Here is a 23,099-nt window from a genome sequence, read left to right on the forward strand (position 1 = left end):
CTTAATGTGAAATGCACATGTCCAACTGTTAAATGTTTCAATAAATTTTGCACAAGTTGCTCTTCTCTAACAAGGAGCTTAACGGCAAAAATCACGGCAGGTGTGTGATCCTTGAATTGACCAATAAATGTCCTGGTTCAATTAGAGCTGGTGTTTAAACAGTTGTCCTCATCATGCTGTTCACATTTTGACATCATGAGACCAAGACGACACCTAACAATGGAACAACAGTCCCTTGCCATTGCGATGCTTCAAACAGGACGTTCTCAGACAGAAGTGGCCACTGAGCTTGGAGTGTCACAGAGTGTCATCAGCAGGTTGCAACAGAGATATGGAGAGACTGGAAGAGTCACAGAAAGGCCTAGAAGTGGACGTCCTTTGGCCACATCCCGTGCTGATGACCGCTACATTGTGAACACTGCCCTGAGAAACCGGATGATGAATGCCACTCAACTCCAGGCACGTTTAAGAGAGGTGAGAGGCACCCAAGTGTCACGTTAGACCATTCGAAACCGTTTACATCAGCGTGGTCTGCGTGCTAGACGACCTGCACGGGTACCTGACCACACCACCAGGCACAGGCATCATCGTCTTGCATGGGCCAGGGAGCATTTACGCTGGACGAGGAACCAGTGGGCCTCAGTGCTGTTCTCTGATGAAAGTCGATTCACACTGAGCAGAAATGATGGCCGGCAACGATGTTGGAGACGTCAGGGAGAGCGCTATGCATCAGCCACTGTTGTCACCAGGCGAGCTTTTGGTGGTGGCGGTGTTACAGTGTGGGCAGGGGTGTCCACTTGGTACAGAACTGCCCTACACTTTGTGAATGGTATAGTGACAAGCCCATACTACCTGAATAACATCATTAATCCAGTGATTGTGCCCGTACATGAACAGCACAGGCCTAATTTCATCTTCATGGACAACAATGCTCCTGCTCATCGAGGCCGCATCATCAGGGAACGGCTGTTGGAGACTGGTGTACCTCAAATGGAATGGCCTGCACTCTCTCCAGACCTGAATCCCATTGAAAACCTGTGGGATCAGCTGAGCCGTCGTGTAGAGGCTCGAGACCCTGCACCCCAGAACCTCAATGACCTGAGGGCTGCCCTTTAAGAAGAGTGGGATGCCATGCCTCAGCAGGCAATAAGTTGCCTTGTGAACAGCATGAGACGTCGTTGTCAAGCTGTAATTGATGCTCAAGGGCACATGACGAGATATTGAGACGTTCAAATTTTTTGTTGTGGTGTAACTACCATTGTTGTTACCTTTTGTGTTGAATGAATTTTTTGAGATGAGGAAATCAGTAGTGCATCCTTCTACTTAAATGTCTTACTTTTATGATATTGTATCACTGTAGCATGAACATATTGCATTTTCCATAAATTTCACCTAAAGCCAAATATCCCTAACTTTTTGTGAGTAGTGTATATATATATATATATATATATATATATATATATATATATATATATATATATATATATATATACACACACACACACACACATACATATATATACACACATACACACATTATATATAGTTTATTATTATGGATTAAAGTCCATTACAATCAGACATTACTGAAGATGTGAAACATGCATCTGAATGTTTTACATTATTAATGCAAACACAATCAATACACAGACGTTTTTGCAAGGTTTTTGTTTTGTGCTCGTGGCTGACTTATATGACTGCATGCAGCTTCTTTTCACTATGTTCGCACGTGCTGCTATCATGGTGAGGAAGAGTAAAAGCATTATATTATACTAGTTTATTAGTACATCAGACTTCTTTATTTCTGCTTTAATGTGCTTTATTTAAAACGGCAGGCTAAAGGTTCACATCACTGAATATAATTAATGTGTACTCTAAGTACACTGATGTAAATGGACAGATATGCAAACTCTTTATTAGAACCACATGTGCCTATGAGCTAAGAACTTTATTACATACAACATGAAGAATGAATGTTATTTGGTTAAATGATGCTCTAATAAAAATCAGCATCATGTAACAAGGAGCAAAAGGAAAACTTCTGAAAGCAGTAGTATGCCTGTGTATGTTATATTGACGTTTCAACAGCATAGATCAACTAAGTCCAACCAGTAGGGAAACAACTGAAACGACAGCTGCTTTCCAAGAGACAAGAACTATCACAAGACAGAAATGCAGCACACTCTGGGGCACACAAAGGTCTGAGGCAAAAAGCTTTGCCTGATTTTTGCCTTTTAAAGCAAAGGCATTTCAAAGGAAACCTGGGAACTGTCAAACTTGGCTAGTTTCTCTGCAGAACACCAGAGGCCCCAGTGCACTGGCCTCATGCGATGACTCATGCAGACCCCACCTTCATCTGTCTGATATTACAAGTGAGGTTGCTTTAAAACAGGACAAACAAATGAAAAACATGCCCAACTTTATGACATGAACACCGATGCCCCAGTTGGAAAGAAGTCGAAAGAAAAACACAACACAACACCATGGTTACCACAGAAAAGGATGCAGAACAACACAAACACAAAAACCAAAAGGTTTTCAAGAATAACAGAAAAATATAAAAATGGTCTCAACTTTAACCAATTTTAGCTCCCCCCCTCCCCCCTCCCTTACACTGTGTTTTAAAGCAGGAAACTTTAAATATCCTAGATGCTGCAACAAAGGTTTTCCTAAAAAACAAACCATCAAATGTAAGTATAAGTCAAAGGCCAGATGCTGAAGAAGTCCTCAGTGTATTTATTGGCATATGTTGGCGGGTTGTTTGTTATGATTTCTACACTCTCATCAGATGTGCCACTCAGGTCAGCACTTGCTTGGTCCGGGCCTTCAGCATTTCCATGCTTTGCCTTTCCACAGTACTTCCTGTTTCACTCTCATCTTTTCCAGGCTGAATTTCTGCTCCACTTGCCTCCAACCTTTGCCCCTATCCAAGCCGGCTCACCCATCCCCTCCCAACATGACCCTCTCCCAAGCTCCCTGCCCACAAAACATTACTTCATTCATGACTTCCTGAGCCTCAAAACAAGCTCGCAGGGTGAGGCTACACTGGACGGTCCATTAAGTTATGAACAAATTGCTGGTAAAAGAGCAAATACCATCTGGATAAAACAATTCAAATAACAATGTATAATATGCTGAAAAGTGCTTGTACCAAAAAAGGAGCTTCAGATGAATTGCCATACAACACACTTTTATAGCAGGCTTCTTTCTAGAGAGAGAGAGATATAAAAGCCTTCCTCCCACATGAGTTCACGTCTTGTGCTAATGCAATTTTAATGAAAGATTGTGATGTGGCTCCTTGGCAGAACAAGTAATGTGATTACAGACAGCAGCAGAGAGCCAAAGCACACCACTGGCAGGCCACTTTTGAACCTGTCTGCCAAAGATAAAGAGCCCTACACATGACTTGCTTTATAAACTGCAACCAAAGAAGCAGACATCACAGCTTTTATATGGTTTTATAGTCAATTTACTGTAGAAAGTCCAGCTGTGGAAATGATTATGATTGACCTTTCTGAATCTGAAACTTAATTTTCCACATTATTGGAGCAATTACAGAACACAAAGGATGCACTTTCAAACCATTACAGCATTTCATACAAACAAGTTCTTCAGCAAACTTCCTGGATGAGCAAACAAGTAAAGATATGCCTGCTAGAGACAACAATAAGGTATACTTAAGAGGGTACAGACAGGACACAGTTCCTGTGGAGGAAACCCTGTGAAACAGAAGCACATCTGTATGTTGCTACACTAGTGGGCACTTCCATGTCACAGCTCTTTGGGCCAAGCCCCCGCTTCAAAGTTTCCTCTCAGACCCAAGGACTTTCCGTAGTGGGACATCCTCCCAGCTGTAGCACCAGGGGGAGTAACTGGCAGGCTAAGAACAGGCAACAACTGTGCTTGGGACTGCCCAAAAACCAGACCATTGTGAGGTCAAACCAAAAGTAAAATGGTTTATAATGCATATCAGTGGAATGTCTGACTACAATCTGTTCATCTTCACAGCACAGTGCAAAATCATCAAGTGTTACAGCTGATAGGAACAGTCATATAGAGAGGATTGCACAGTTTAGCACCCCAAATTCAGCTACATCCATCAAAAACAACCGAGCAGTTATAGCCGCAGGATCGTTATCGACTTCAGAGAAGCAAACTATAACCAAGCAGATAAAGAGAAAGAAAAAAGCTGGAATGAGCTACGAAGTAAAGAGGAGGGACAAGTATGTTGTCCCTCTCTTACAAGAGCAATGTCCACAAAATGAGAGCAAGCTCCACCCTGAGTGTGTATATTAACAACATTATTACTCTCTTGTATTTAACCCATTGCAACTTTTGGCTTTGTTTAATAGGTGCTCTAAAAATCAAGCTGTTTTGCAGAAAGAATCTCAATCTGTCCACTTCAATTTTTAGTTTTCAGCCTAAAAAAGTGACAAAATCATTCATGCAAATATACTTGTGCCTTTTATTGACTTTGCACTTTACATTTGTATCATTTGGGTCTAGAAAATTTATGTTGCAAGGACAGTGAGTTCTCAAACTTAAAAAGGTAAAAGCATGCATTGCCTGAGTCGGGTCTGAATGAGTTGAGCTACGGGTCTGAGTACAGCGAGAATCCAAGTAGGTGAAAAAAAAGAAGACGAGTTGAAATCCTGCAAAAACTAACTTTAAATTTGTGTGATATGATCCTGGTTTAACACACTTCCATCCCTTTTATGGCATCTTGTGTTGCATGAAATTGTCAAGCTGGAAATATTCAGTGAAAAAAATCCAGATGTATTTGTAAAGTGGAATAAATTTCACTCATTCACTGGGGAGAAACATCAGCATATTTTAATTACTTTTCCCTTTAAAAGACAACACTAATCATCATAAGTAGATTCAAAAGTGCTGGTTTGTTTATTTAGATCCCCATTAGCTCCTGACATTGCAGTTGCTACTCTTCCCGGGGTCAACATCATCAGGATAAATGCATAACAACTTTAAACAAAACAAATAAATAAATAGGATGTTAAGTGTCTTCACCAAAAGATAGCTACTCTGCCCAAATCCAAGTAATGGACCAAGTTTTAAATCAACCATCAAGCTCTACTCGATGTTCAGTCCGTTTTGTTAAATTTAGACAATTAAAACCGTCTTATACAACTCGTTGCAGATGGAAGGAGCTTAATTCATTCTACTGTTGCCATTCTGAGTGCAAATGCCTCATGATGATAGTGATAAATAGTTATTTACCTTTGTTCAAGTTACAGCCTCAACCACGTGAATTCAGCTGAGAAAACTTTGTCAGCACATAAAAAAAATGATCTCGAGTTCCTTCCTGAGATTTTGACTGATGTCGCAATAGTCCCAGAGGGAGGACATGACCAGGGTTTCCCTTTATTTGATACTTTCAAAGCATAGACTCAACCTACTGAGAGTTAACAGAAGAGACAGTCGATGCCAAGCTGCTGGGCTTTGAATCGACACAAAAAGTGCCACACAGCTTAACCACAGTCATATAAGGCACGGAAGACGATGTGTGGCATGTCCTCTGGAAATGGGAACTTCTGCTGGTTGAAACTAACAACTATGATTCAGTATCTACCCAGCCTGTTGCTGAAAACACAAGTTCACCATAAGATACCAGATTCATCTGGTAAAGAAAAAAAAAGCTGCCAAAGTAAAAAAAAAAAAAAAAAGCATCCCTACAAAAAGCCCCAGCAGATAAATAAGTGTCAGGATGATAAATCACTGTTTATAAGAAGATTTGTTGCATGGCAAGTTTGTTTTGGCAATTCTATTTTATACACACAACATGTCTGAATTTCTTAAACACAGCTAGCATCCAAGGCTTTTGTTCCACAAACCGATAAATCTGAAGTAAAAATCAGAGAACGAATTAATTTAGCGGAAAGAACATTCACATGATACACAGGATATTATCGGTTCGGCTTTAAAAAAAAAATTGGAATGAACCCCCCACTTACTTCCGAATTAAATTAATTAACGAACTATCATTTTAATTCAGAATTAGGTGTTTAGATGATCATTTTTATATGTTTCAAAGAGAATTTAACTTTTGTTTGGGATTAAAACTCACATAAATGTGGCCTGTTTGTGACAGTTTTCTGACAATAACGATTTAGGTGTGAAAAATAAAAACAGGTACAGCAAGTATGCAAACCGGTAGCTAAACACAACAGCTATTTGCAGTATCATTTATACAAACTTGAGCCTCCACCAGCTTTAGGGCAAGCTTGGTTCTTCTCATGTGAGTTTGCAGAAAGGGCCAGACACAGGAGCGATGATGAATAGACCAAATATTCCCGATTAGAATAAACAGTTTGCACAGGTCTGATGCTTGTGACGTAGTAGTGCAGAGACATTTTCCTGACACAGTTAAGTACCACCATTTATAACTCGCATACAACACTTCTAACCAGGTTAATGCCTTCATGACCTTTCAACCCTGTGCCAAGTTTACACTTTGCACCAGCTCACAGAGCGTCTCACGTTCCATGAGTTGTAAGGACTAAAAACAGAAATGCAGTCAGACCTGAACTAAAATCTCAACCGCAGTGAGATGTAATCTGTTGAGTTACATTAAACTGCATTTTAAAAACCTGTAACTTACCAAACTTACTGTACACATTATGCTCCCAGAAACATTAATGCAATGTTAACCTCAAATGTGCCTTTTACAGTCTGCTGAGACTGCCACACATCTTAGAAACCGCATGAACAAAGATCTCTGTGTAACTGAATGTGTACCCTGAGGAATGCAATCTGTCCTAAAAGCAAAATGAAAGTCAGACTCGTGTACCTGAGATTTGCAACAGAAACACTGGAGAATGTCTGAGCGAAGAGTTTGGAAACAAATGAATATACTTATATTCCATGTACCAATGAATATGAAAATGTGCAGCACTGAAGCGATTTTCAGATTTTTTCACCACGTACTGAACAGATTAAGGTGCACACCAAAGGTTGAAGCCACCAGTGTTTTTTTTCCCCCACTTCATTCTGACATAATACACAAGTTAAACAAGGATACTTTAGTATACTCCTACAAGGCACACTGACAGTATGAGGATATGATCCTTCATATCCTGTTATAAAAGCACAGAGCCCCCTTAACACCACAATACCCCACTACTTTAGTGTAAAAAGATAAAACAATAATTAGCTGAGGTAATTATGACTGAGGAAAAACTTTACAAAATCTTTTACTAAATTGTCAACTTCCAACCTGCCCTTATACTTCATAATAAGTGCTGCTAAAACCCACAAAGGCTAAATGCAAAGCCTAGATCTGATACTCTCAGAAGAACAGAAAAAAAAAAAACATATGTGCAACACTTGATGGTTTTTCTGTGATTTTTCCACAGATCTCTTCACTCATGCAAAACCTCGGCAGAAGACTGCTTCCCAATGCAGTTATGTCTAAGCAGACTGTTTTAAAAAGGTTTTTTTTTTTTTTTTTTTTTTTTTTTTTAACATATAATGTGATTGCAAACTTACGCTTAGTCGCATTAATGAGGTTCTTCCCATCTTTGTACAGTTCTTTGATAAATCTGTTGGTTTTATCCAGCTCTGCTTCATGCGCTTTAATTCTCTCCCTGAAGTTGGGGCTGTCCAGATAGCATTCACTAAACTCCAGCGGGTGTAGTCCCATGTCTGTGGCAGACTTCGTGTTCAACGACGGGAAACTGGCCAAATACTACTTACTTCGTAGCTAAAAGAAACGTTTATGCTCTTAAACTACCACTCTTTTCACGCCAGACTGGCAAAACATACTGTGGCTACGTCAAGTAGCAGCAGCAAGCGGCGGTGAGCATGGTAACCTCTACCACTGCTGCATGGGTGTTGTTCCTTCCACGACTGTGATACAAAGCGAGGAAAGGCTAGCAGGTATAACTGTAAAAAGGTGATAACAATACGCTACACACTGACGGGTTCATCGGATGTCACTTCACAAAAGAAGGGTCAAAAAGTCAAAGCTGCGGTGTCCAGGGTTTTCCTTTGTCCGTCAATGCCACTCCACCTAGTAAAGTGACAGATTGAGAAACTCTGCTGACATCCGCGTGCGTGTAGCAAAACTTACTGCCAAAGATTATTCACTAGAATAAGATATGTTTAGGAACTCAACTTCCGTCTATACCGGAAGTCGGTTTAGGAAACCAAGTTAATTGAAGCGGAACTTTTTGCTTTAGTTAATGTATATTTATAAATTAGAATAAACCCAAAGCAGCTATGGTGGCACGTTTTAAAAGAAATAATTTTAGCATGGTTTTCTCCAAAATTATTCACATACAGGGGAGTGGGATGGAGCTACTTCTAGGTTCCCCGGAAACCTACTTGTTAATATATGTGATTAAGACTGATTAAAAGAATCAAATAAACAAAGTTAGAAAAAAAAAAGTATATATATAATACATTGTATTGAATATATTGAGCGGACAATTATTAATTCATTCATTCATTCATTCATTCATTCATTCATTCAGTCAGTCAGTCAGTCAGTCAGTCAGTCAGTAAACCGTGCAGGCTTTCAGTCTACTCTGAAGTCTAGGCCTGCACGCTTTAGGTGCAGCAGTCTGTAGTTGAGGGAGGTTCGAGGCTGTTCTAGGAGGAGTGTGGGGTGGTGGGAGGGGGACTGCCCTTCAACATGGATGAGAGCTCTCCCAGCACCTCAACTTGTGAGTCCAAGGGACATCTCAGTACAGAGTTGTTCTGTTCTGGTATGCCTCAGTACAGTCGAGTCCAAAATGGACCTAATTTATCTCTAAAGTTATCTCTAATTGGTAAACAGACTAAAAGATGATGATTCTAGATATAGAAGTAACGTGATGTCTTGGAAACCAGCTTTATTACAGGGCACAGAATCGGTTGCCTACATCCTGACGGTTTTTGTGTCTCGGGCTCTGCAATATAAAACTACTTTCTGACTAAAATACTTTAGTTTCCTGGTGGGCAAGAACTACTTTTGGAGGTATTACTTCATAACATGTACGTGTAGGCCTATATTTATATGTGCTATACCTGCATTGTTTTCACATTCTTATTTAAACTGACAAGTGATTTGTGTGCAAGGAAGAGTAAATTGTAGTTAGAAAGAATGGCAGGAATAAATAAGTTTTACTTCATCCTGTTCGTTTTCTAAATCATTAGTACTTTTTTCTAACTATATTCTTTTGTTTGATTTGTGTGTGTGTGTGTGTGTGTGTGTGTGTGTGTGTGTGTGTGTGTGTGTGTGTGCTTTATCCTAATTTAAAAATACCAATTACAGGCCTGCATAACTCAGAGGAAAATGACATTTTCTGTTAAATGTACCAAATGATAATTTCGTGGTTAAACTGAAAGAATTTTAAGGATTTTATGATGCATTTAATATACATCCAATCTCCTCACTTAATAATTTCCAGAATCAAAAACAGGTCACATTGACCATAGAACAGTGTGCTTTGGCAAACTATGTTAAAGCATGACTGGTATACACAGACTATGAGGTTATAAACCAAACACACAAAGAAAACAGTATCAACAGATCATTTTGCATACAAACCACTACATGTAGATACACTAGCTTCAAAACATGCCACTGAGACCAGATTATTCAGATATTGGATTTGTGTGAAAATCCTGGTGTGTCTCTCACACAAAACAATTACATACCAATATCATCCTTGGATGTTAGACAAGCAAATCAATCAATCAGTAAATCGAGGTTATTTAGTCTTTTTGCAAATACGTTTTCGTGAAGGTCAACGATCTTGTTCTTTTGCATCGTCTTTGATTGTACCCTCATAACTTAAGTTTTAGAAATAGAATCAGAAGCGAGAAAATTAATTATAATTTAATGCATAAATTAATTTAAAATCAAATTGCAACCCAAATTACTTTCTGTCGTTGTTTATTCTCCTCTTGATTTCGGATGTATCTACGAATGAGAAAGCGGAACCCTTGCTAAGACATCCGTATATTTCCGGACTATTAATAGCGCGGACACATGTTGTTGAACTGCAGCGGTATCAGGCTGTCCATGAAGATATTAGAATGCTTGATTCATCGCAAAAACATAATTTTATGTTTTAGTCCGTCACCAGAGAAAGTGTAAATATAAAACTCTATGTAGCTAAACCATCGTAGCAAGTGTCAGAATTGTTGTTATCATGAAGTCTTAAAAAATCTCCGCAGCCATGCTAACGCTTGTGTTGGATTTAACGATCACGTTTGCTGAAAGGAAAATTGATAACAGCGCTTGATTTAACAATAGTGATCGTCTTCGTGTGTGTTTTTCCACATACAAACCAGCCTGTCATTAAAATAAATCACAGTAAGTCACCTTAAAGCAGTCTGCGATACGTTTTAAATATCATATCACAAGTTGTTTATTTGTACTATGATTAACCTGTAATGATAACTCGTAGTAGTTTATTAAAATCGTATCGAGCTGATTCTTGTCTGATTTCAGAGATGCCAAATACCAGTGCCAGGCCAAAGCATGGACGGAGAACCCGAAGGCGACGCAGAGTGGATCCTGCCAGGGACGAACTGGTTTCCAGTTCCTTAGAGAGTGCCCAGCAGTGCTTGTTTAACCAGGACTATGGAACAGCGTTTGTGCACTATCTTCTCGTCCTCAACCTCGCACCCATGTTCAAGGATTTTGCAAAGGTAATGGCATGTAAACTGACTCTAAAACCATATCTGTGTATATTTAGCATGTATCAGACATTTCATAACCAGTCCATAATAAAGCAGCATTCTGAAAAAGGTCTGGGTGAGTAAATTAACCTGATCTGCAACATGATTAAAGTTCATTTAATCATTTAAGATAAATTATTCTATGCAGCTTGTACAAAAAGACATAGAAAGCATTCAGAGCAAAATGTGTATGTTCATACTTGGTGCAGGCAAATTTCACATTTCCAAAATGCATTGATGATACTTTCAATGGTTGTTAATTGTAAGAAGGTAACACACCCCTCAGCAGTTGTGTCTGTGGCGTTGCTTTAATGTGACTCAAAGGGAATTGTGGAACAATAAAAGTAAAACGTGTCAGCCGTTGACCAAGTAGATATTTTTTATATATATATCTGGATAACAATGTATTTTTTTTTAGCATGTGCATATGACTATGTTTGCTATATAAACCTAAACCAGAGGTCGGGCAGTTCGGTCCCTGAGAGCTGCAGTCCTGCAGGTTTCATATGTTTCTCTGATCTAACATGTCTGATTTAAAATAGATGGATGCAACAGCTTATCAAGTTCTTATCAAGACTCATTCATTTGTATCAGGTGTGTTGAAAGAGCAAGACATCTAAAACTTGCCCAACCCGAGCTAATTATTAACGGGTAAAAACAAAAAAAAATTGCAAGTGGGAAGGAAGCGTACGAGATAAGAATAGATGTAGAAGCCAAATACAAGATTAAGGATGTTGACATGCTGAAAAATGTAAAGATCTTTATTTACATCTGTCTACCAGATGCAAATAAACTAAGGAAAATGCAGATATTGTACAATTTTCGGACTTCATTGAGAAACTGTGACCTATTCTTGTTCATAAGTTTTCTTATAAGTACAGTCCTTAGAAAATACCTATTTCTGTCAGAATCATGGTTTGTTTGTTTTTTTCCCCAAATATGTTTTAGATTTATTTTTCTTTAATAAATTTTTTTCTCTTTTCATCGTCACTAAAATATTTTTCCTACCAACAGCTGTAACTGATATCATTGATCCATACTCCTGGAAAACAGTCAGGCAGCAAATATTTTTTTGTATTTTTCTTTTCTACCATGTGGCCTAAAAGTTTCATTAATTCATTATCCTAACCGCTTAATCCGATGAAGGGTCGCGGGGAAGCTGGAGCCTATCCCAGCCGTCTTTGGGCAAAAGGCGGAGTACACCCTGGACATCTTGCCAGTCCATCGCAGGGCCACACAGAGACAAACAACCACTCACACTCACACCTAGGGGCAATTTAGAGTACCCAATGAACCTAACATGCATGTCTTTGGACGGTGGGAGGAAGCTGGAGAACCCGGAGAGAACCCATGCATACACAGGGAGAACATGCAAACTTCACACAGAAAGGCCCCTGTCCAAACCTCGCCCCAGCTGAGGAGCGAACCGGCGACCTTCTTGCTGTGAAGCCACAGTGCTAACCACCCTGCAGCCCTAAAAGTTTAATTATTTCCTCAAAATAAATCAGCTTTAGATGCTCATTTGCAAACTTCTGCCAAGGATGTTTGTGCTGATGATTCAAGAAGAGGATTTCTTGTAGTAACATTTCCATAAGGCTTCATGTTAGTGGTGGGTTGGGTGTCCGGTGGAACAGTGCTCCACTGCTCAGGTGTATGCTGAATCATTTTTCATTTTCTCCAATCCTTTTTTTTTTTAACTCTAAACTATTTGAATATCAGTAAATCTTCTATTTGTTTAACTAAAAAAAAAAAAAAAATCCAAATACATTAAGCGACATCTGTCTTTCAGGAGTCCTTCAGATTTACTCTCTTCAAATGGGCAGAAGAGTTGGACTCAGTGGGCCGCATTCAGGACCTTTTTGACTGTTACGAACAAGCGCTGGAAGTCTTCCCTGCCGACGAGGTCATCCTGAACAGCATGGGCGAACACCTGTTCCGGTACTCAGTTATACCACAAAGACATTTGCTTCTCAGCATCTGACTCTTACTTTATCCTCATGAATCTATACTGTGTCTTTTCTTTTATTATTTCAGGATGGGATTTAGAGACGAAGCCGCTGGTCATTTCCACAAAGCCTTAAAGCTGAGACCCGACTATCCAGAAGCCAGAGAGAACTTCTACCGTGTGGCAAACTGGCTGGTGGAGCGCTGGCATTTCCTCATGCTCAATGACCACGGAAGGAACCGGAAATACCAACAAGCCATCCAGAAGGCTGTTCAAAGTGGTTGCAACACTGTACTTGACATAGGTACTGGCACTGGAATCCTTGGGTGAGATATTTTCCATCAGAATTTGGAACTAATTTCATCTTCTTGTGTGAATTCTTTAAAGTTCACAGTCTGATCCTTTTAGCTGCGCACATTCGTCTTCTAAAGCCTTGTTTCTGTTTATCTTAGTATGTGTGCAAAAAAAGCAGGGGCTGCAGAAGTGTACGCTTGTGAGCTGTCCAAGACCATGTATGAACTGGCCTGTGAGGTGGTGACTGCTAATGGAATGGATGGCTGCATAAAGATCCTCCATAAAAAATCCCTGGAGATGGAAGTGCCGACAGACATCCCACACAGGTACAATTTCTACCTAAACTCCTTGTTTTTGACCTTCCTGGGATTGTCTTTTTTTTTTTTTTTTTTTTTTAACAAGCTGTCATATGTTCACTTTAAATGCTCTCAGTTTCAAAAAAAGAATTGCTTTAAAAAAAATTGTCCACAAAATATTTCTCCTCTCGGTTTAGGGTATCACTGGTGGTGACAGAGACGGTAGACGCTGGGTTGTTTGGAGAGGGCATCATAGAGAGTCTCATCCATGCCTGGCACCACCTGCTGCTGCCTCCAAAAGTAACTCATTCAAGCATCGGCCAAAAAAGCACGACACACTTAAATGAAAAGGCACACACTTCACTTATGTAGTGATAAACGTAGATGTATATTGTGACATAGAGCAGAAAAGAGTTTGAAGTAACAGTGCAGAGCGTCTGCAAGAACAGCATCTGTCCCTTTTTTCTTTAAAAGCACGTTTCTCATCCTGTAGACGGATGAGAGTGAATTTGGAGAAGAGTCCACCACAGGACGTGTTATTCCTGCTGGAGCCACTGTGTTTGGTATGGCGGTCGAGTGCCTCGAGATCCGCCGGCATCACAGGTAGGCTCCTGGAATCCATCTGGATTTTTCCACAAGCTTTTTCTCTAGAAACTTTGCTTCATTCATCCATTTACTTTATTTCATTTTATTTTATTTTTTATTTCATTTAAAACAACATAAAAATAAATACAAAATAAGACTGCAAATTAAATATGGCTTGAATGAAAAGGAGCAGAAAGAAGAGCAATCTTATGATATCTTCCCCTTAATTTCATAATCATCTTATGTCCATTCTTATTATACATTTTACAATATTCACATACAACATCCAGTTGTTCCAAAATTTGCATTAATTACCCATTACATTCCTTTCTTTTCAATAATTTTGAAAGCATTTACAGATATTCAAAATGTAACACCATCGTAATTGATCAAGGTAATTCACATTATGCCTCTAACTCTTTGTAAGTCTTTAATGTTGTTATTTTTATGCTTTTCTTAAGCACATTGATTGTTCCTAATTCTTTAACTTCTTTTTGAAGCTCGTTCCATAAATTTATTCCTTTCACGGTAACAGTTTGTTCCATTATTTTTGTTCTGAACGTGGGTTTTTAAAATATGTCAGTTCCTTTCAAATCATAACTTTCTCTTTTTTCAAATCTTTCTTGTATGTTTACTGGCAACATGTTCCTGTTTGCTTTATACAATACCTGAAGAATATTAAAAATGACTATATCATAGACTATATCATAGAATTTTATTAAATTACATTTTATAAACAGTGGGTTTGATGGATCTCTATATCTACTAAGCCTCCACAAGTAAAGGTGCATTCAGATTGGAATAGTTCACTGGACTCAGTCTAAATGGGGGCAATAGTAGTAGTCAGGGCCAAGGTTTATGTTCACACTGCACTTCTCAAACAAATCTGACCTTTTTATAAAAAACATGTTCCACTCTCCACCAGAGGCAAGAAAATTCGGAGTTGCATCAGATCCCAGTGGTCTGGTTGATCCGACATCGATCAGGACGTTTACCACATTCTTCCACATCTAACCATGAGCTATTTCTCCTGTTCAGAGCCGCCTGTCGTCCCACACAACTGTATGTTTTGGTCGTGTTTGTCTGCAATTTCGTGCACTGAACCCACAATGCACTTTGTTTTGTAGTCCACTTCCTGTGTTTGGTTTGCTTGAAACGGACCGAGACCTGTATTTGTAGGCGGACTGAATCAGAATTAATTTGTGCAATCGCAACATCCCAAACAGAGTGACCTTTCCGAGCAAACGGACTCGGATTAGAACCAGAAAGCTGTCTGGGCCTCTAAGCATACTCTCCTGTCTTTTCGTTTGTTTGTTTGCTTGTTTGTTTGTGTAGGCTCTGTGTGACAGAAGTGGGCGGTCTATCCATGGCTGAAGCCGGGAAGCTCTGCAGTCCGGTGAGCTGCAGCTCTGAGCCGGATGACTCCATGGAACCATACACCACAGAGAGACTCAGCAGGCTGCCGAGGGGTTACAGACCTCTCACAGAGCCTTTCACAGCCCTCACTATAGATTTTAACAATGTGCAGGTGAGTCAAAACGTCTGTCAACTGGATGCAGACCCTTCACACGGATCGACGGGATTCTTCTTATGGTTTAGCTTTAAATCCATGCCAAAAGAGTGATGTTGCTTCACCTGGGACGTATTTGGTAACCTGCAGGAACTGGAAGGCCTGAGCTCCAGGGAGGGCCAAGAGGTCCGGTTACCAGTCACCCAGGAAGGAGAGCTGGATGCTTTGGCGGTGTGGTTCCAGCTCCACCTGGACGAGGAGAGCAGTCTGTCCACTGGACCCCAAGAAGACACCTGCTGGGAGCAAGCTATCTACCCTGTCCACAGCAACAACAGTAAGATGCTAAGAGACAGGCTGGAGACATTTGTATGTGCATTTTTTTAGACACATCTTTGCTCCCTACAGACTTTTCACTCATTTGAAGTTTAGGACAATAGATCAGGTGACTTTTCAGAGTTCCTGTTGCAGTTAAAGCTGGTCGGTTCAACTTGTCATACCTCTAAGGCCTCTCGATGTTGTTTACTTTGCTGTTGTCACTAGCAACAGATGACTTATTCCTGCTGGCACTGCGGTACATTATCTCTCAAACCGGCTCAACAGCGCTTAACCACGCTGCTGATTGGTGAAGGCAGCCTCAAAAGAGTCGCCTCCTCTTCCCATGATCGCCAAAATCCGTGTCCCGGCCACTGTGAAGTGTGCGCCATGATCATTTGTGACACTCTTTAGTGTCCATGAAATGCTTATAGGCAATAAATATGCATTTTTTTCCCCAAATGTCCCTGACGAGCTGCACACTGAAGACATGAGCAGATGTTATTCCAGCAGGAATTAACGCTGCCTGATCTCCTGAATCTCATGTCACTGGGAGATTTGCTCTCCCACTTCGTGTTCTATCCTTCCTCTGCCTGCTGTCCGGCTTTTTCACATCATTGTTAAGATGCTCGTCGTGGTTCTTCCTCCATCCCACCTTATATAAATCAGCAAGTGTAAAGTCATGGAAAAACAGGATATTTATCCGTTTTTATTTATGTTTTTCATTGTTTTCTCACGTTGATGCAAACATGAGATTTATGATTGACACCAAACACAACTGTTTGTTTTTTTTTTACCTGCTTTTCTTTGCTGTTTTTCTTCAGGTTTTGTGTTGAAACCAAAAGACGAGCTGATTGTTGAAGTCTCCTGCCGGGACGCCTACCTGAGACTCAGCAGTGTTGCCGTGCTGAGAGACGGTCAGAAAATCCATCTGGACAAGCGTTTGGATTCGCAGTACTCTGAAAACCCTTTTCCGAACCTGAACCCTGAGGCAGAACTGTGCAGTGCTTTAGCATGTCTTCAGACTAATCAGAGTCAAAGCGAAGACTTCTGCATGCTGGAATGCTCCGAGATGGCTCTCCTGAACAATCAGGATTACCATCAGAGCTTTTGCAGTGCGTTAGCCAAGCTTATGTCCAAACTGAAGGTTAAATACCAAAACCATGCTGTCGAGTCCGACTCTGCTGTCTCCACACTTGGCAGCAGTCTGCTCTATGTGCTGGATGTGTCAGAGGGCTTCTCTCTGCTTTCCCTCATCGCAGCCAGTCACGGTCAAGTGAAAGCCTACAGCTCGATGGAAAAGAAGAAGCAACAGGAAGTGCTGAAGAGACTTGCTCGCTCTAATGGTATCTCAGAGGAGCATCTAGAGTTCTGGCTCAACAATATGGAGGATGAGCAAGGAATGCTGCAGAGGCCGTCCCGGGAGAAACTGTGGAGCGCCATAATCCTGGACTGTGTGGAAACCTGTGGCCTCATTCGGCAGAAACTGATGGAGAAAGCTTCACTGGCCAGGTAACGGGACTGGGAAAAGTAGAAGGAATTGTGTTTTTGAAGATCGTTTAGTGCTGTGCATTAGGGGTGTAAATCACTACTTCAATTATGATACGATATTATATTGATTTTATCCATCCATCCATCCATCCATCTTCTGCCGCTTATCTGGGGTCGGGTCGCGGGGGCAGCAGCCTAAGCAGGGAAGCCCAGACTTCCCTCTCCCCAGCCACATTTGCCAACTCTGCGGGGGGAATCCCGAGGCGTTCCCAGGCCAGCCGAGAGATATAATCCCTCCAGCCTGTCCTGGGTCTTCCCCGGGGTCTCCTCCCAGAGGGACGTGCCTGGAACACCTCACCAGGAGGCATCCTGACCAGATGCCCGAGCCACCTCAACTGGTTCCTCTCGATGCGGAGGAGCAGTGGCTCTACTCTGAGCCCCTCCCGGATGACCGAGCTCCTCACCCTATCTCAAAGGGTGAGCCCGGCCACCCTGCGGAGGAAACCCATTTCAGCCGCCTGTATACGAGATCTCGTTCTTTCGGTCACGACCCACAGCTCATGACCATAGGTGAGGGTAGGAACGTAGATCGACTGGTAAATCGAGAGCTTCGCCTTCTGGCTCAGCTCCTTCTTCACCACGACAGACCAGCGCAGAGCCCGCATTACTGCAGACGCCGCACCGATCCGTCTGTCGATCTCACGCTCCATCCTTCCCTCACTCGTGAACAAGACCCCGAGATATTTAAACTCCTCCACTTGAGGCAGGACCTCACTCCTGACCCCGAGAGGGCAATCCACCCTATTCCGGCTGAGGACCATGGTCTCAGATTTGGAGGTGCTGATTCTCATCCCAGCCGCTTCACACTCGGCCGCGAATCGCTCAAGTGAGAGCTGGAGATCACGACCAGATGAAGCCAACAGGACCACGTCATCCGCAAAAAGCAGGGACCCAATCCTGAGGCCACCAAGTCGGATCCCCTCAACACCTCGGCTGTGCCTAGAAATTCTGTCCATATAAGTTATGAACAGAATCTGTGATAAAGGGCAGCCTTGGCGGAGTCCAACCCTCACCAGAAACGAATCCGACTTACTACCGGCAATGCGGACCAAGCTCTGACACCTGTCGTACAGGGACTGGACAGCTCGTACAAGGGGGTCCGGTACCCCATACTCCCGGAGTACCCCCCACAGGAGCCCCCGGGGGACACGGTCGAATGCCTTCTCCAGGTCCACAAAGCACATGTAGACTGGTTGGGCAAACTCCCATGCCCCCTCCAGGACCCCAGAGAGGGTATAGAGCTGGTCCACTGTTCCGCGACCAGGACGAAAACCACACTGCTCCTCCTCAATCCGGGATTCGACTATCCGGCGGACCCTCCTCTCCAGGACCCCTGGATAGACCTTACCAGGGAGGCTGAGGAGTGTGATTCCCCTGTAATTGGAACACACCCTCCGGTCCCCCTTCTTAAAAAGGGGGACCACCACCCCAGTCTGCCAATCCAGCGGTACTATCCCCGATGTCCACGCGATGCTGCAGAGGCGTGTCAGCCAGGACAGCCCCACAGCATCCAGAGCCTTAAGGAACTCCGGGCAGATCTCATCCACCCCCGGGGCCTTGCCGCCAAGGAGCTTTTTGACCACCTCAGCGACTTCAGCCCCAGAGATAGGAGAGTCCACCCCTGAGTTCACCAGCTCTGCTTCCTCATCGGAAGACGTGTTGGTAGGATTGAGGAGGTCTTTGAAGTATTCCTTCCACCGGCCCACTGCGTCCCGAGTTGAGGTCAGCAGCTCCCCACCTCCACTGTACACAGTATTGATGGAGCACTGCTTCCCCCTCCTGAGCCGCCGGATGGTGGACCAGAATCTCCTCGAAGCCGTCCGGAAGTCTTTCTCCATGCCTCGCCGAACTCCTCCCATGCCCGAGTTTTTGCCTCGGCATCAGCCGAAGCCGCATGCCGCTTAGCCCGCCGGTACCCATCAGCTGCCTCCAGAGTCCCACAGGCCAAGAAGGCCCGATAGGACTCCTTCAGCTTGACGGCATCCCTCACTGTTGGTGTCCACCAACGAGTCCTGGGATTACCGCCACGACAGACACCAACGACCTTACAGCCACAGCTCCGGCCGGCCGCCTCAGCCATAGAGGCACGGAACACAGCCCATTCGGACTCAATGTCCCCCGCCTCACTCGGGACATGGTTGAAGCTCTGCTGAAGGTGGGAGTTGAAGCTCGCTGTGACGGGGGACTTAGCCAGACGTTCCCAGCAGACCCTCACAACACGTTTGGGTCTGCCAGATCTGACCGGCCTCCTCCCCCACCACCTGAGCCAACTCACCACCAGGTGATGATCAGTTGACAGCTCCGCCCCCCTCTTCACCCGAGTGTCCAAGGCATGTGGCCGCAGGTCCGACGATACGACTACAAAATCGATCATCGAACTGCGCCCCAGGGAATCCTGATGCCAGGTGTACATATGGACACTCTGATGTTGGAACATGGTGTTCGTTATAGACAATCCATGACGAGCACAGAAGTCCAATAACAAAACACCATTTGGGTTCAGAGGGGGGGGACCATGCCTCCCAATCACTCCCCTCCAGGTCTCACTGTCATTGCCCACGTGAGCATTGAAGTCCCCCAGCAGAACAATGGAGTCCCCAGAAGGAGCACCCTCCAGCACTCCCTCCAAGGACTCCAGAAAGGGTGGGTACTCTGAACTGCTGTTCGGCACATAGGCACAGACAACAGTCAGGACCCGTCCCCCCACCCGGAGGCGGAGGGAAACTACCCTTTCATCCACCGGGGTAAACCCCAACGTGCAGGCACCAAGCTGGGGGCTGATGAGAATGCCCACACCTGCTCGGCGCCTCTCACCATGAGCAACTCCAGAGTGGAAGAAAGTCCAGCCCCTTTCGAGGTGAGTCCAACTATATCTAGCCGCAACCGCTCAACTTCGCGCACAAGCTCAGGCTCCTTCCCCACCAGAGAGGTGACGTTCTACATCCCTAGAGCCAGCTTCTGCAGCCGGGGATCGGACCGCCAGGGTCCCCGCCCCTTGCTTCCGCCCAGCTCACATTGCACCCGACCCCTACGGCTCCTCCCGCAGATGGTGAGCCCACGGGAGGTGGGGCCCATGTAACCCTTTCGGGCTGAGCCCAACCGGGCCCCATGGGCGAAGGCCCGGCCACCAGACACTCGCTCTCGTACCCCACCTCCAGGCCTGGCTCCAGAGGGGGGTCCCGGTAACCCGCGTCCGGGCAAGGGAACATTCATGCCCAGGTTGGTCGTCATCGTAGAGGTCGATGAGCCGTGCTTGGTCTGGTCCCTCCCCTAGACACCTGTTTGCCATGGGTGACCCTACCAGGGGCATAAAGCCCCCAACAACATAGCTGCTAGGATCTTCGGGACGCACAAACCCCTCCACCACGATAATGTGATGGCTCAGGGAGGGGTATATTGATTTTAATAGGTAGTAATTCGATGCTTTGCAATATCTCAAATTTGCAAAGTCACAATCTAGTTTTGCTTTGATTCAGGATCCACTGATTGAAATGAAACAGTATCTCAGGTAAGTGAACAGAGTTCAGCATTAACATTTTCCTTCTTAAGGTCAGGTATTTAAATTACATTTAAATTAAAAAAAAAAAAAAAAAAAAAATTGCTCTTATAACGAACACAGACTGGTAATAAATAAAAAACAGCATAAAAAGTCAAAATGCAGCCATTTTCTTATAGTAGAATTGTGTTTGATAGATGATTTTTGTAGAAAATTTTAAAAGCATTTTGGTGTCATTGGTTCATTGACCACATGACTGATATATTGATTTAGATTGATGTATTGTTACACCCCTACTCTACACGACTTTTTTTTTTTTTTAAACAATATTTCTGTTATTTACGGCAGGTGTCTGCTAGAAGAAGGAGGACAAATTTTCCCTGACAAGATTATAGTGTACGGCATGTTGGTGGAATCAGACACCTTGCTACTAGAAAGTGCTGTCCAGGGTCAGGAGCCGACACTGGGATTTAATATCGCTCCTTTCATCAACCAGTTCACTGTAAGTATACCTGCAAAATCTACCATGTCTCAAATTAAACTTGCTTGTGATTTGTTCCTTTTTTGTAAAGGTCCTAAGATTCATTTAAAATGCGTCAATGTCGAGCTACTCTTGACATTTTCTCTTTTTATTTATCTTTTTTCATAAGTACAAAATGGGAAAGCCTGAGTTCTCAGAATTAATTCATCACCAGTAACATGGCATCAGAACTTGGGTGCTCTGGCAGTATTGTAAACCTGCTGTCACAAATCTGGGTGTGAAAATGGACAGTAATTTTAATATGAACAAGCAGATCAGTGAAGTGGTCGAATCTGAGGCAGCTGGCAAAAGCTAAACACGTTCTTTCAAAGTAGTATTTTGAAACAATAATTCATGATTTTATAACAACACAGCTGGATGACTGCAATGCCTTATCTGGTGCAAAATGCTGCAGCATGTCCGCTGACAGGAACACAAGAGAGCGAGCACGTTTATCCTGTTTTAGCCAAACTTTTAAAATGCTTTTATTTGTTTTTAAGTCTTGATTTGACCCTTCATCGCTCTACCCTGAGCCGCTACATACGAAATCCCTCTCAGTCCCTCCGGTCAGCAGATCAGCTCTTCCTGGAGGTGCTGAGAATGTGGGGGAAGCTAAGATGGGATAGGGCCTTTTCTGTGGCGGGACCAGAGCTTTGGAACTTCCCCACTGTCCAGTTTTAATTCCCATTTAAGACCCGCCTCTTTATATTGGCGTTTTACCCAGTATAAGTTTGCTTTCATTGCCTGGATTGTTTTCATTGTTTTTACTGATTTGATTGTTTAGTCTATTTACCATTTCTCCAGCCATTGTCTTTTATTAATAAGCTTGGCAAGTTTAATACATAACTCCCAATAATATTGTGGCTAAAACTGGATCTGTATCACTGTTGCCAAACTGCTACTAGGGAAACGTTAACTTTTGAAGAACAATGTTTTGGTGTGTGGTAGTGTGAGTTTAGCTTGTTTTATGAGCGACTATGATTATTTAAAAAAAAAACAAAAAAAAACACAAAATGCCCTAAAATGTTGTTTAATGTGATTTAAGATGAAACCGCAGGAACTCCTTGGTTTAATCTGCATTTTGTTAGGTTTAAACCTTTTATTGGTAGTGAATAAAGACTTCAACATAAATAAATGGACACCTTGAGGAAAAAAGGTCATAAAATGTATTTTTTAACAGATTTAGATTGAAAAGCACCTTCATGTTTTCCTGCTGTTGTCCCTGCAGCGTCACACAACCAGAGATATTTCCCACCTGAACTAACTTAACTTGCAAAATCTACCCTATATGCCTATGTAATCGGAGAGTTGGATTTGGAAAGGGGAAGGGATAAGAAACATTCTACCTTCATGGAAATGGATTAAGCTGTTCAGGTTCTGGGTTGTTTGACTTTGAATGCGCTTTAGTCACTGCAAGGAAAACAGGATCCAAGATTTGCTCTTGTGCAAAAAAAACAAAACAAAAAAAAACCAACAATAAAGATGCTCTTTAGATCACAAAATCTTCAATTAAATTGACAACTTCATTTTGAGCAGGGAAAATTGTAAGATTGTTTTTTTAAAGGTAAGGTTAAATGTTAGTTAATAAGATTGACTGTGGTTCTGGTTTTGTTTAGTTTTCAAGCATGAATGGTTGTTATTTTATTGAACGAGGGTTTTACTTGTTTACTGATGTTTAGGATTGAGTTTTCCGTGCTCATATTTGATATGTGCTTCCCTTGATATGTGCTGCTTGAAAGAAACTGCAAAATCCCTTTGAATTTTTTTTCTTTATTTGGTCTGGAAATCATCGTTTTCCCCCAGCATGGATTTGTACTCCTCCTTTTGCAGACCTCTCATGGGACAAATGTTTGTTTTGGCAGATGCTATCTTTAAAGCCCTCTTTGGAGGGAACATCCACATAC

The 23,099-nt window shown here is 42.6% G+C and overlaps 2 protein-coding genes across 3 annotated transcripts in view; one reads left to right on the forward strand and one right to left on the reverse strand.

Moving 5' to 3' along the window:
• arhgap10 (Rho GTPase activating protein 10) overlaps nt 1–8,022 on the reverse strand; it is a 48,510-nt gene extending 40,488 nt beyond the window's left edge. For both annotated transcript variants that reach the window (XM_079238275.1, XM_079238274.1), the window contains exon 1: nt 7,504–8,022. In XM_079238275.1, coding sequence (XP_079094401.1) covers nt 7,504–7,657 — 154 coding nt within the window. In that variant the 5' untranslated portion in view covers nt 7,658–8,022. The remainder of the gene's footprint in view (nt 1–7,503) is intronic.
• A 2,509-nt stretch (nt 8,023–10,531) lies between these two features.
• prmt9 (protein arginine methyltransferase 9) overlaps nt 10,532–23,099 on the forward strand; it is a 16,323-nt gene continuing 3,755 nt past the window's right edge. Inside the window, exons 1-10 of the mRNA XM_079264467.1 lie at nt 10,532–10,656; nt 12,476–12,624; nt 12,721–12,957; nt 13,084–13,251; nt 13,419–13,521; nt 13,715–13,824; nt 15,142–15,334; nt 15,467–15,650; nt 16,453–17,140; nt 21,024–21,276. Of these exons, the coding sequence (XP_079120593.1) occupies nt 10,636–10,656; nt 12,476–12,624; nt 12,721–12,957; nt 13,084–13,251; nt 13,419–13,521; nt 13,715–13,824; nt 15,142–15,334; nt 15,467–15,650; nt 16,453–17,140; nt 21,024–21,276 (2,106 nt within the window). The 5' untranslated portion in view covers nt 10,532–10,635. The remainder of the gene's footprint in view (nt 10,657–12,475; nt 12,625–12,720; nt 12,958–13,083; nt 13,252–13,418; nt 13,522–13,714; nt 13,825–15,141; nt 15,335–15,466; nt 15,651–16,452; nt 17,141–21,023; nt 21,277–23,099) is intronic.

This window comes from Telmatherina bonti, assembly GCF_933228915.1.
Source record: "Telmatherina bonti genome assembly, chromosome: 3".
Lineage (NCBI taxonomy): Eukaryota > Metazoa > Chordata > Actinopteri > Atheriniformes > Telmatherinidae > Telmatherina > Telmatherina bonti.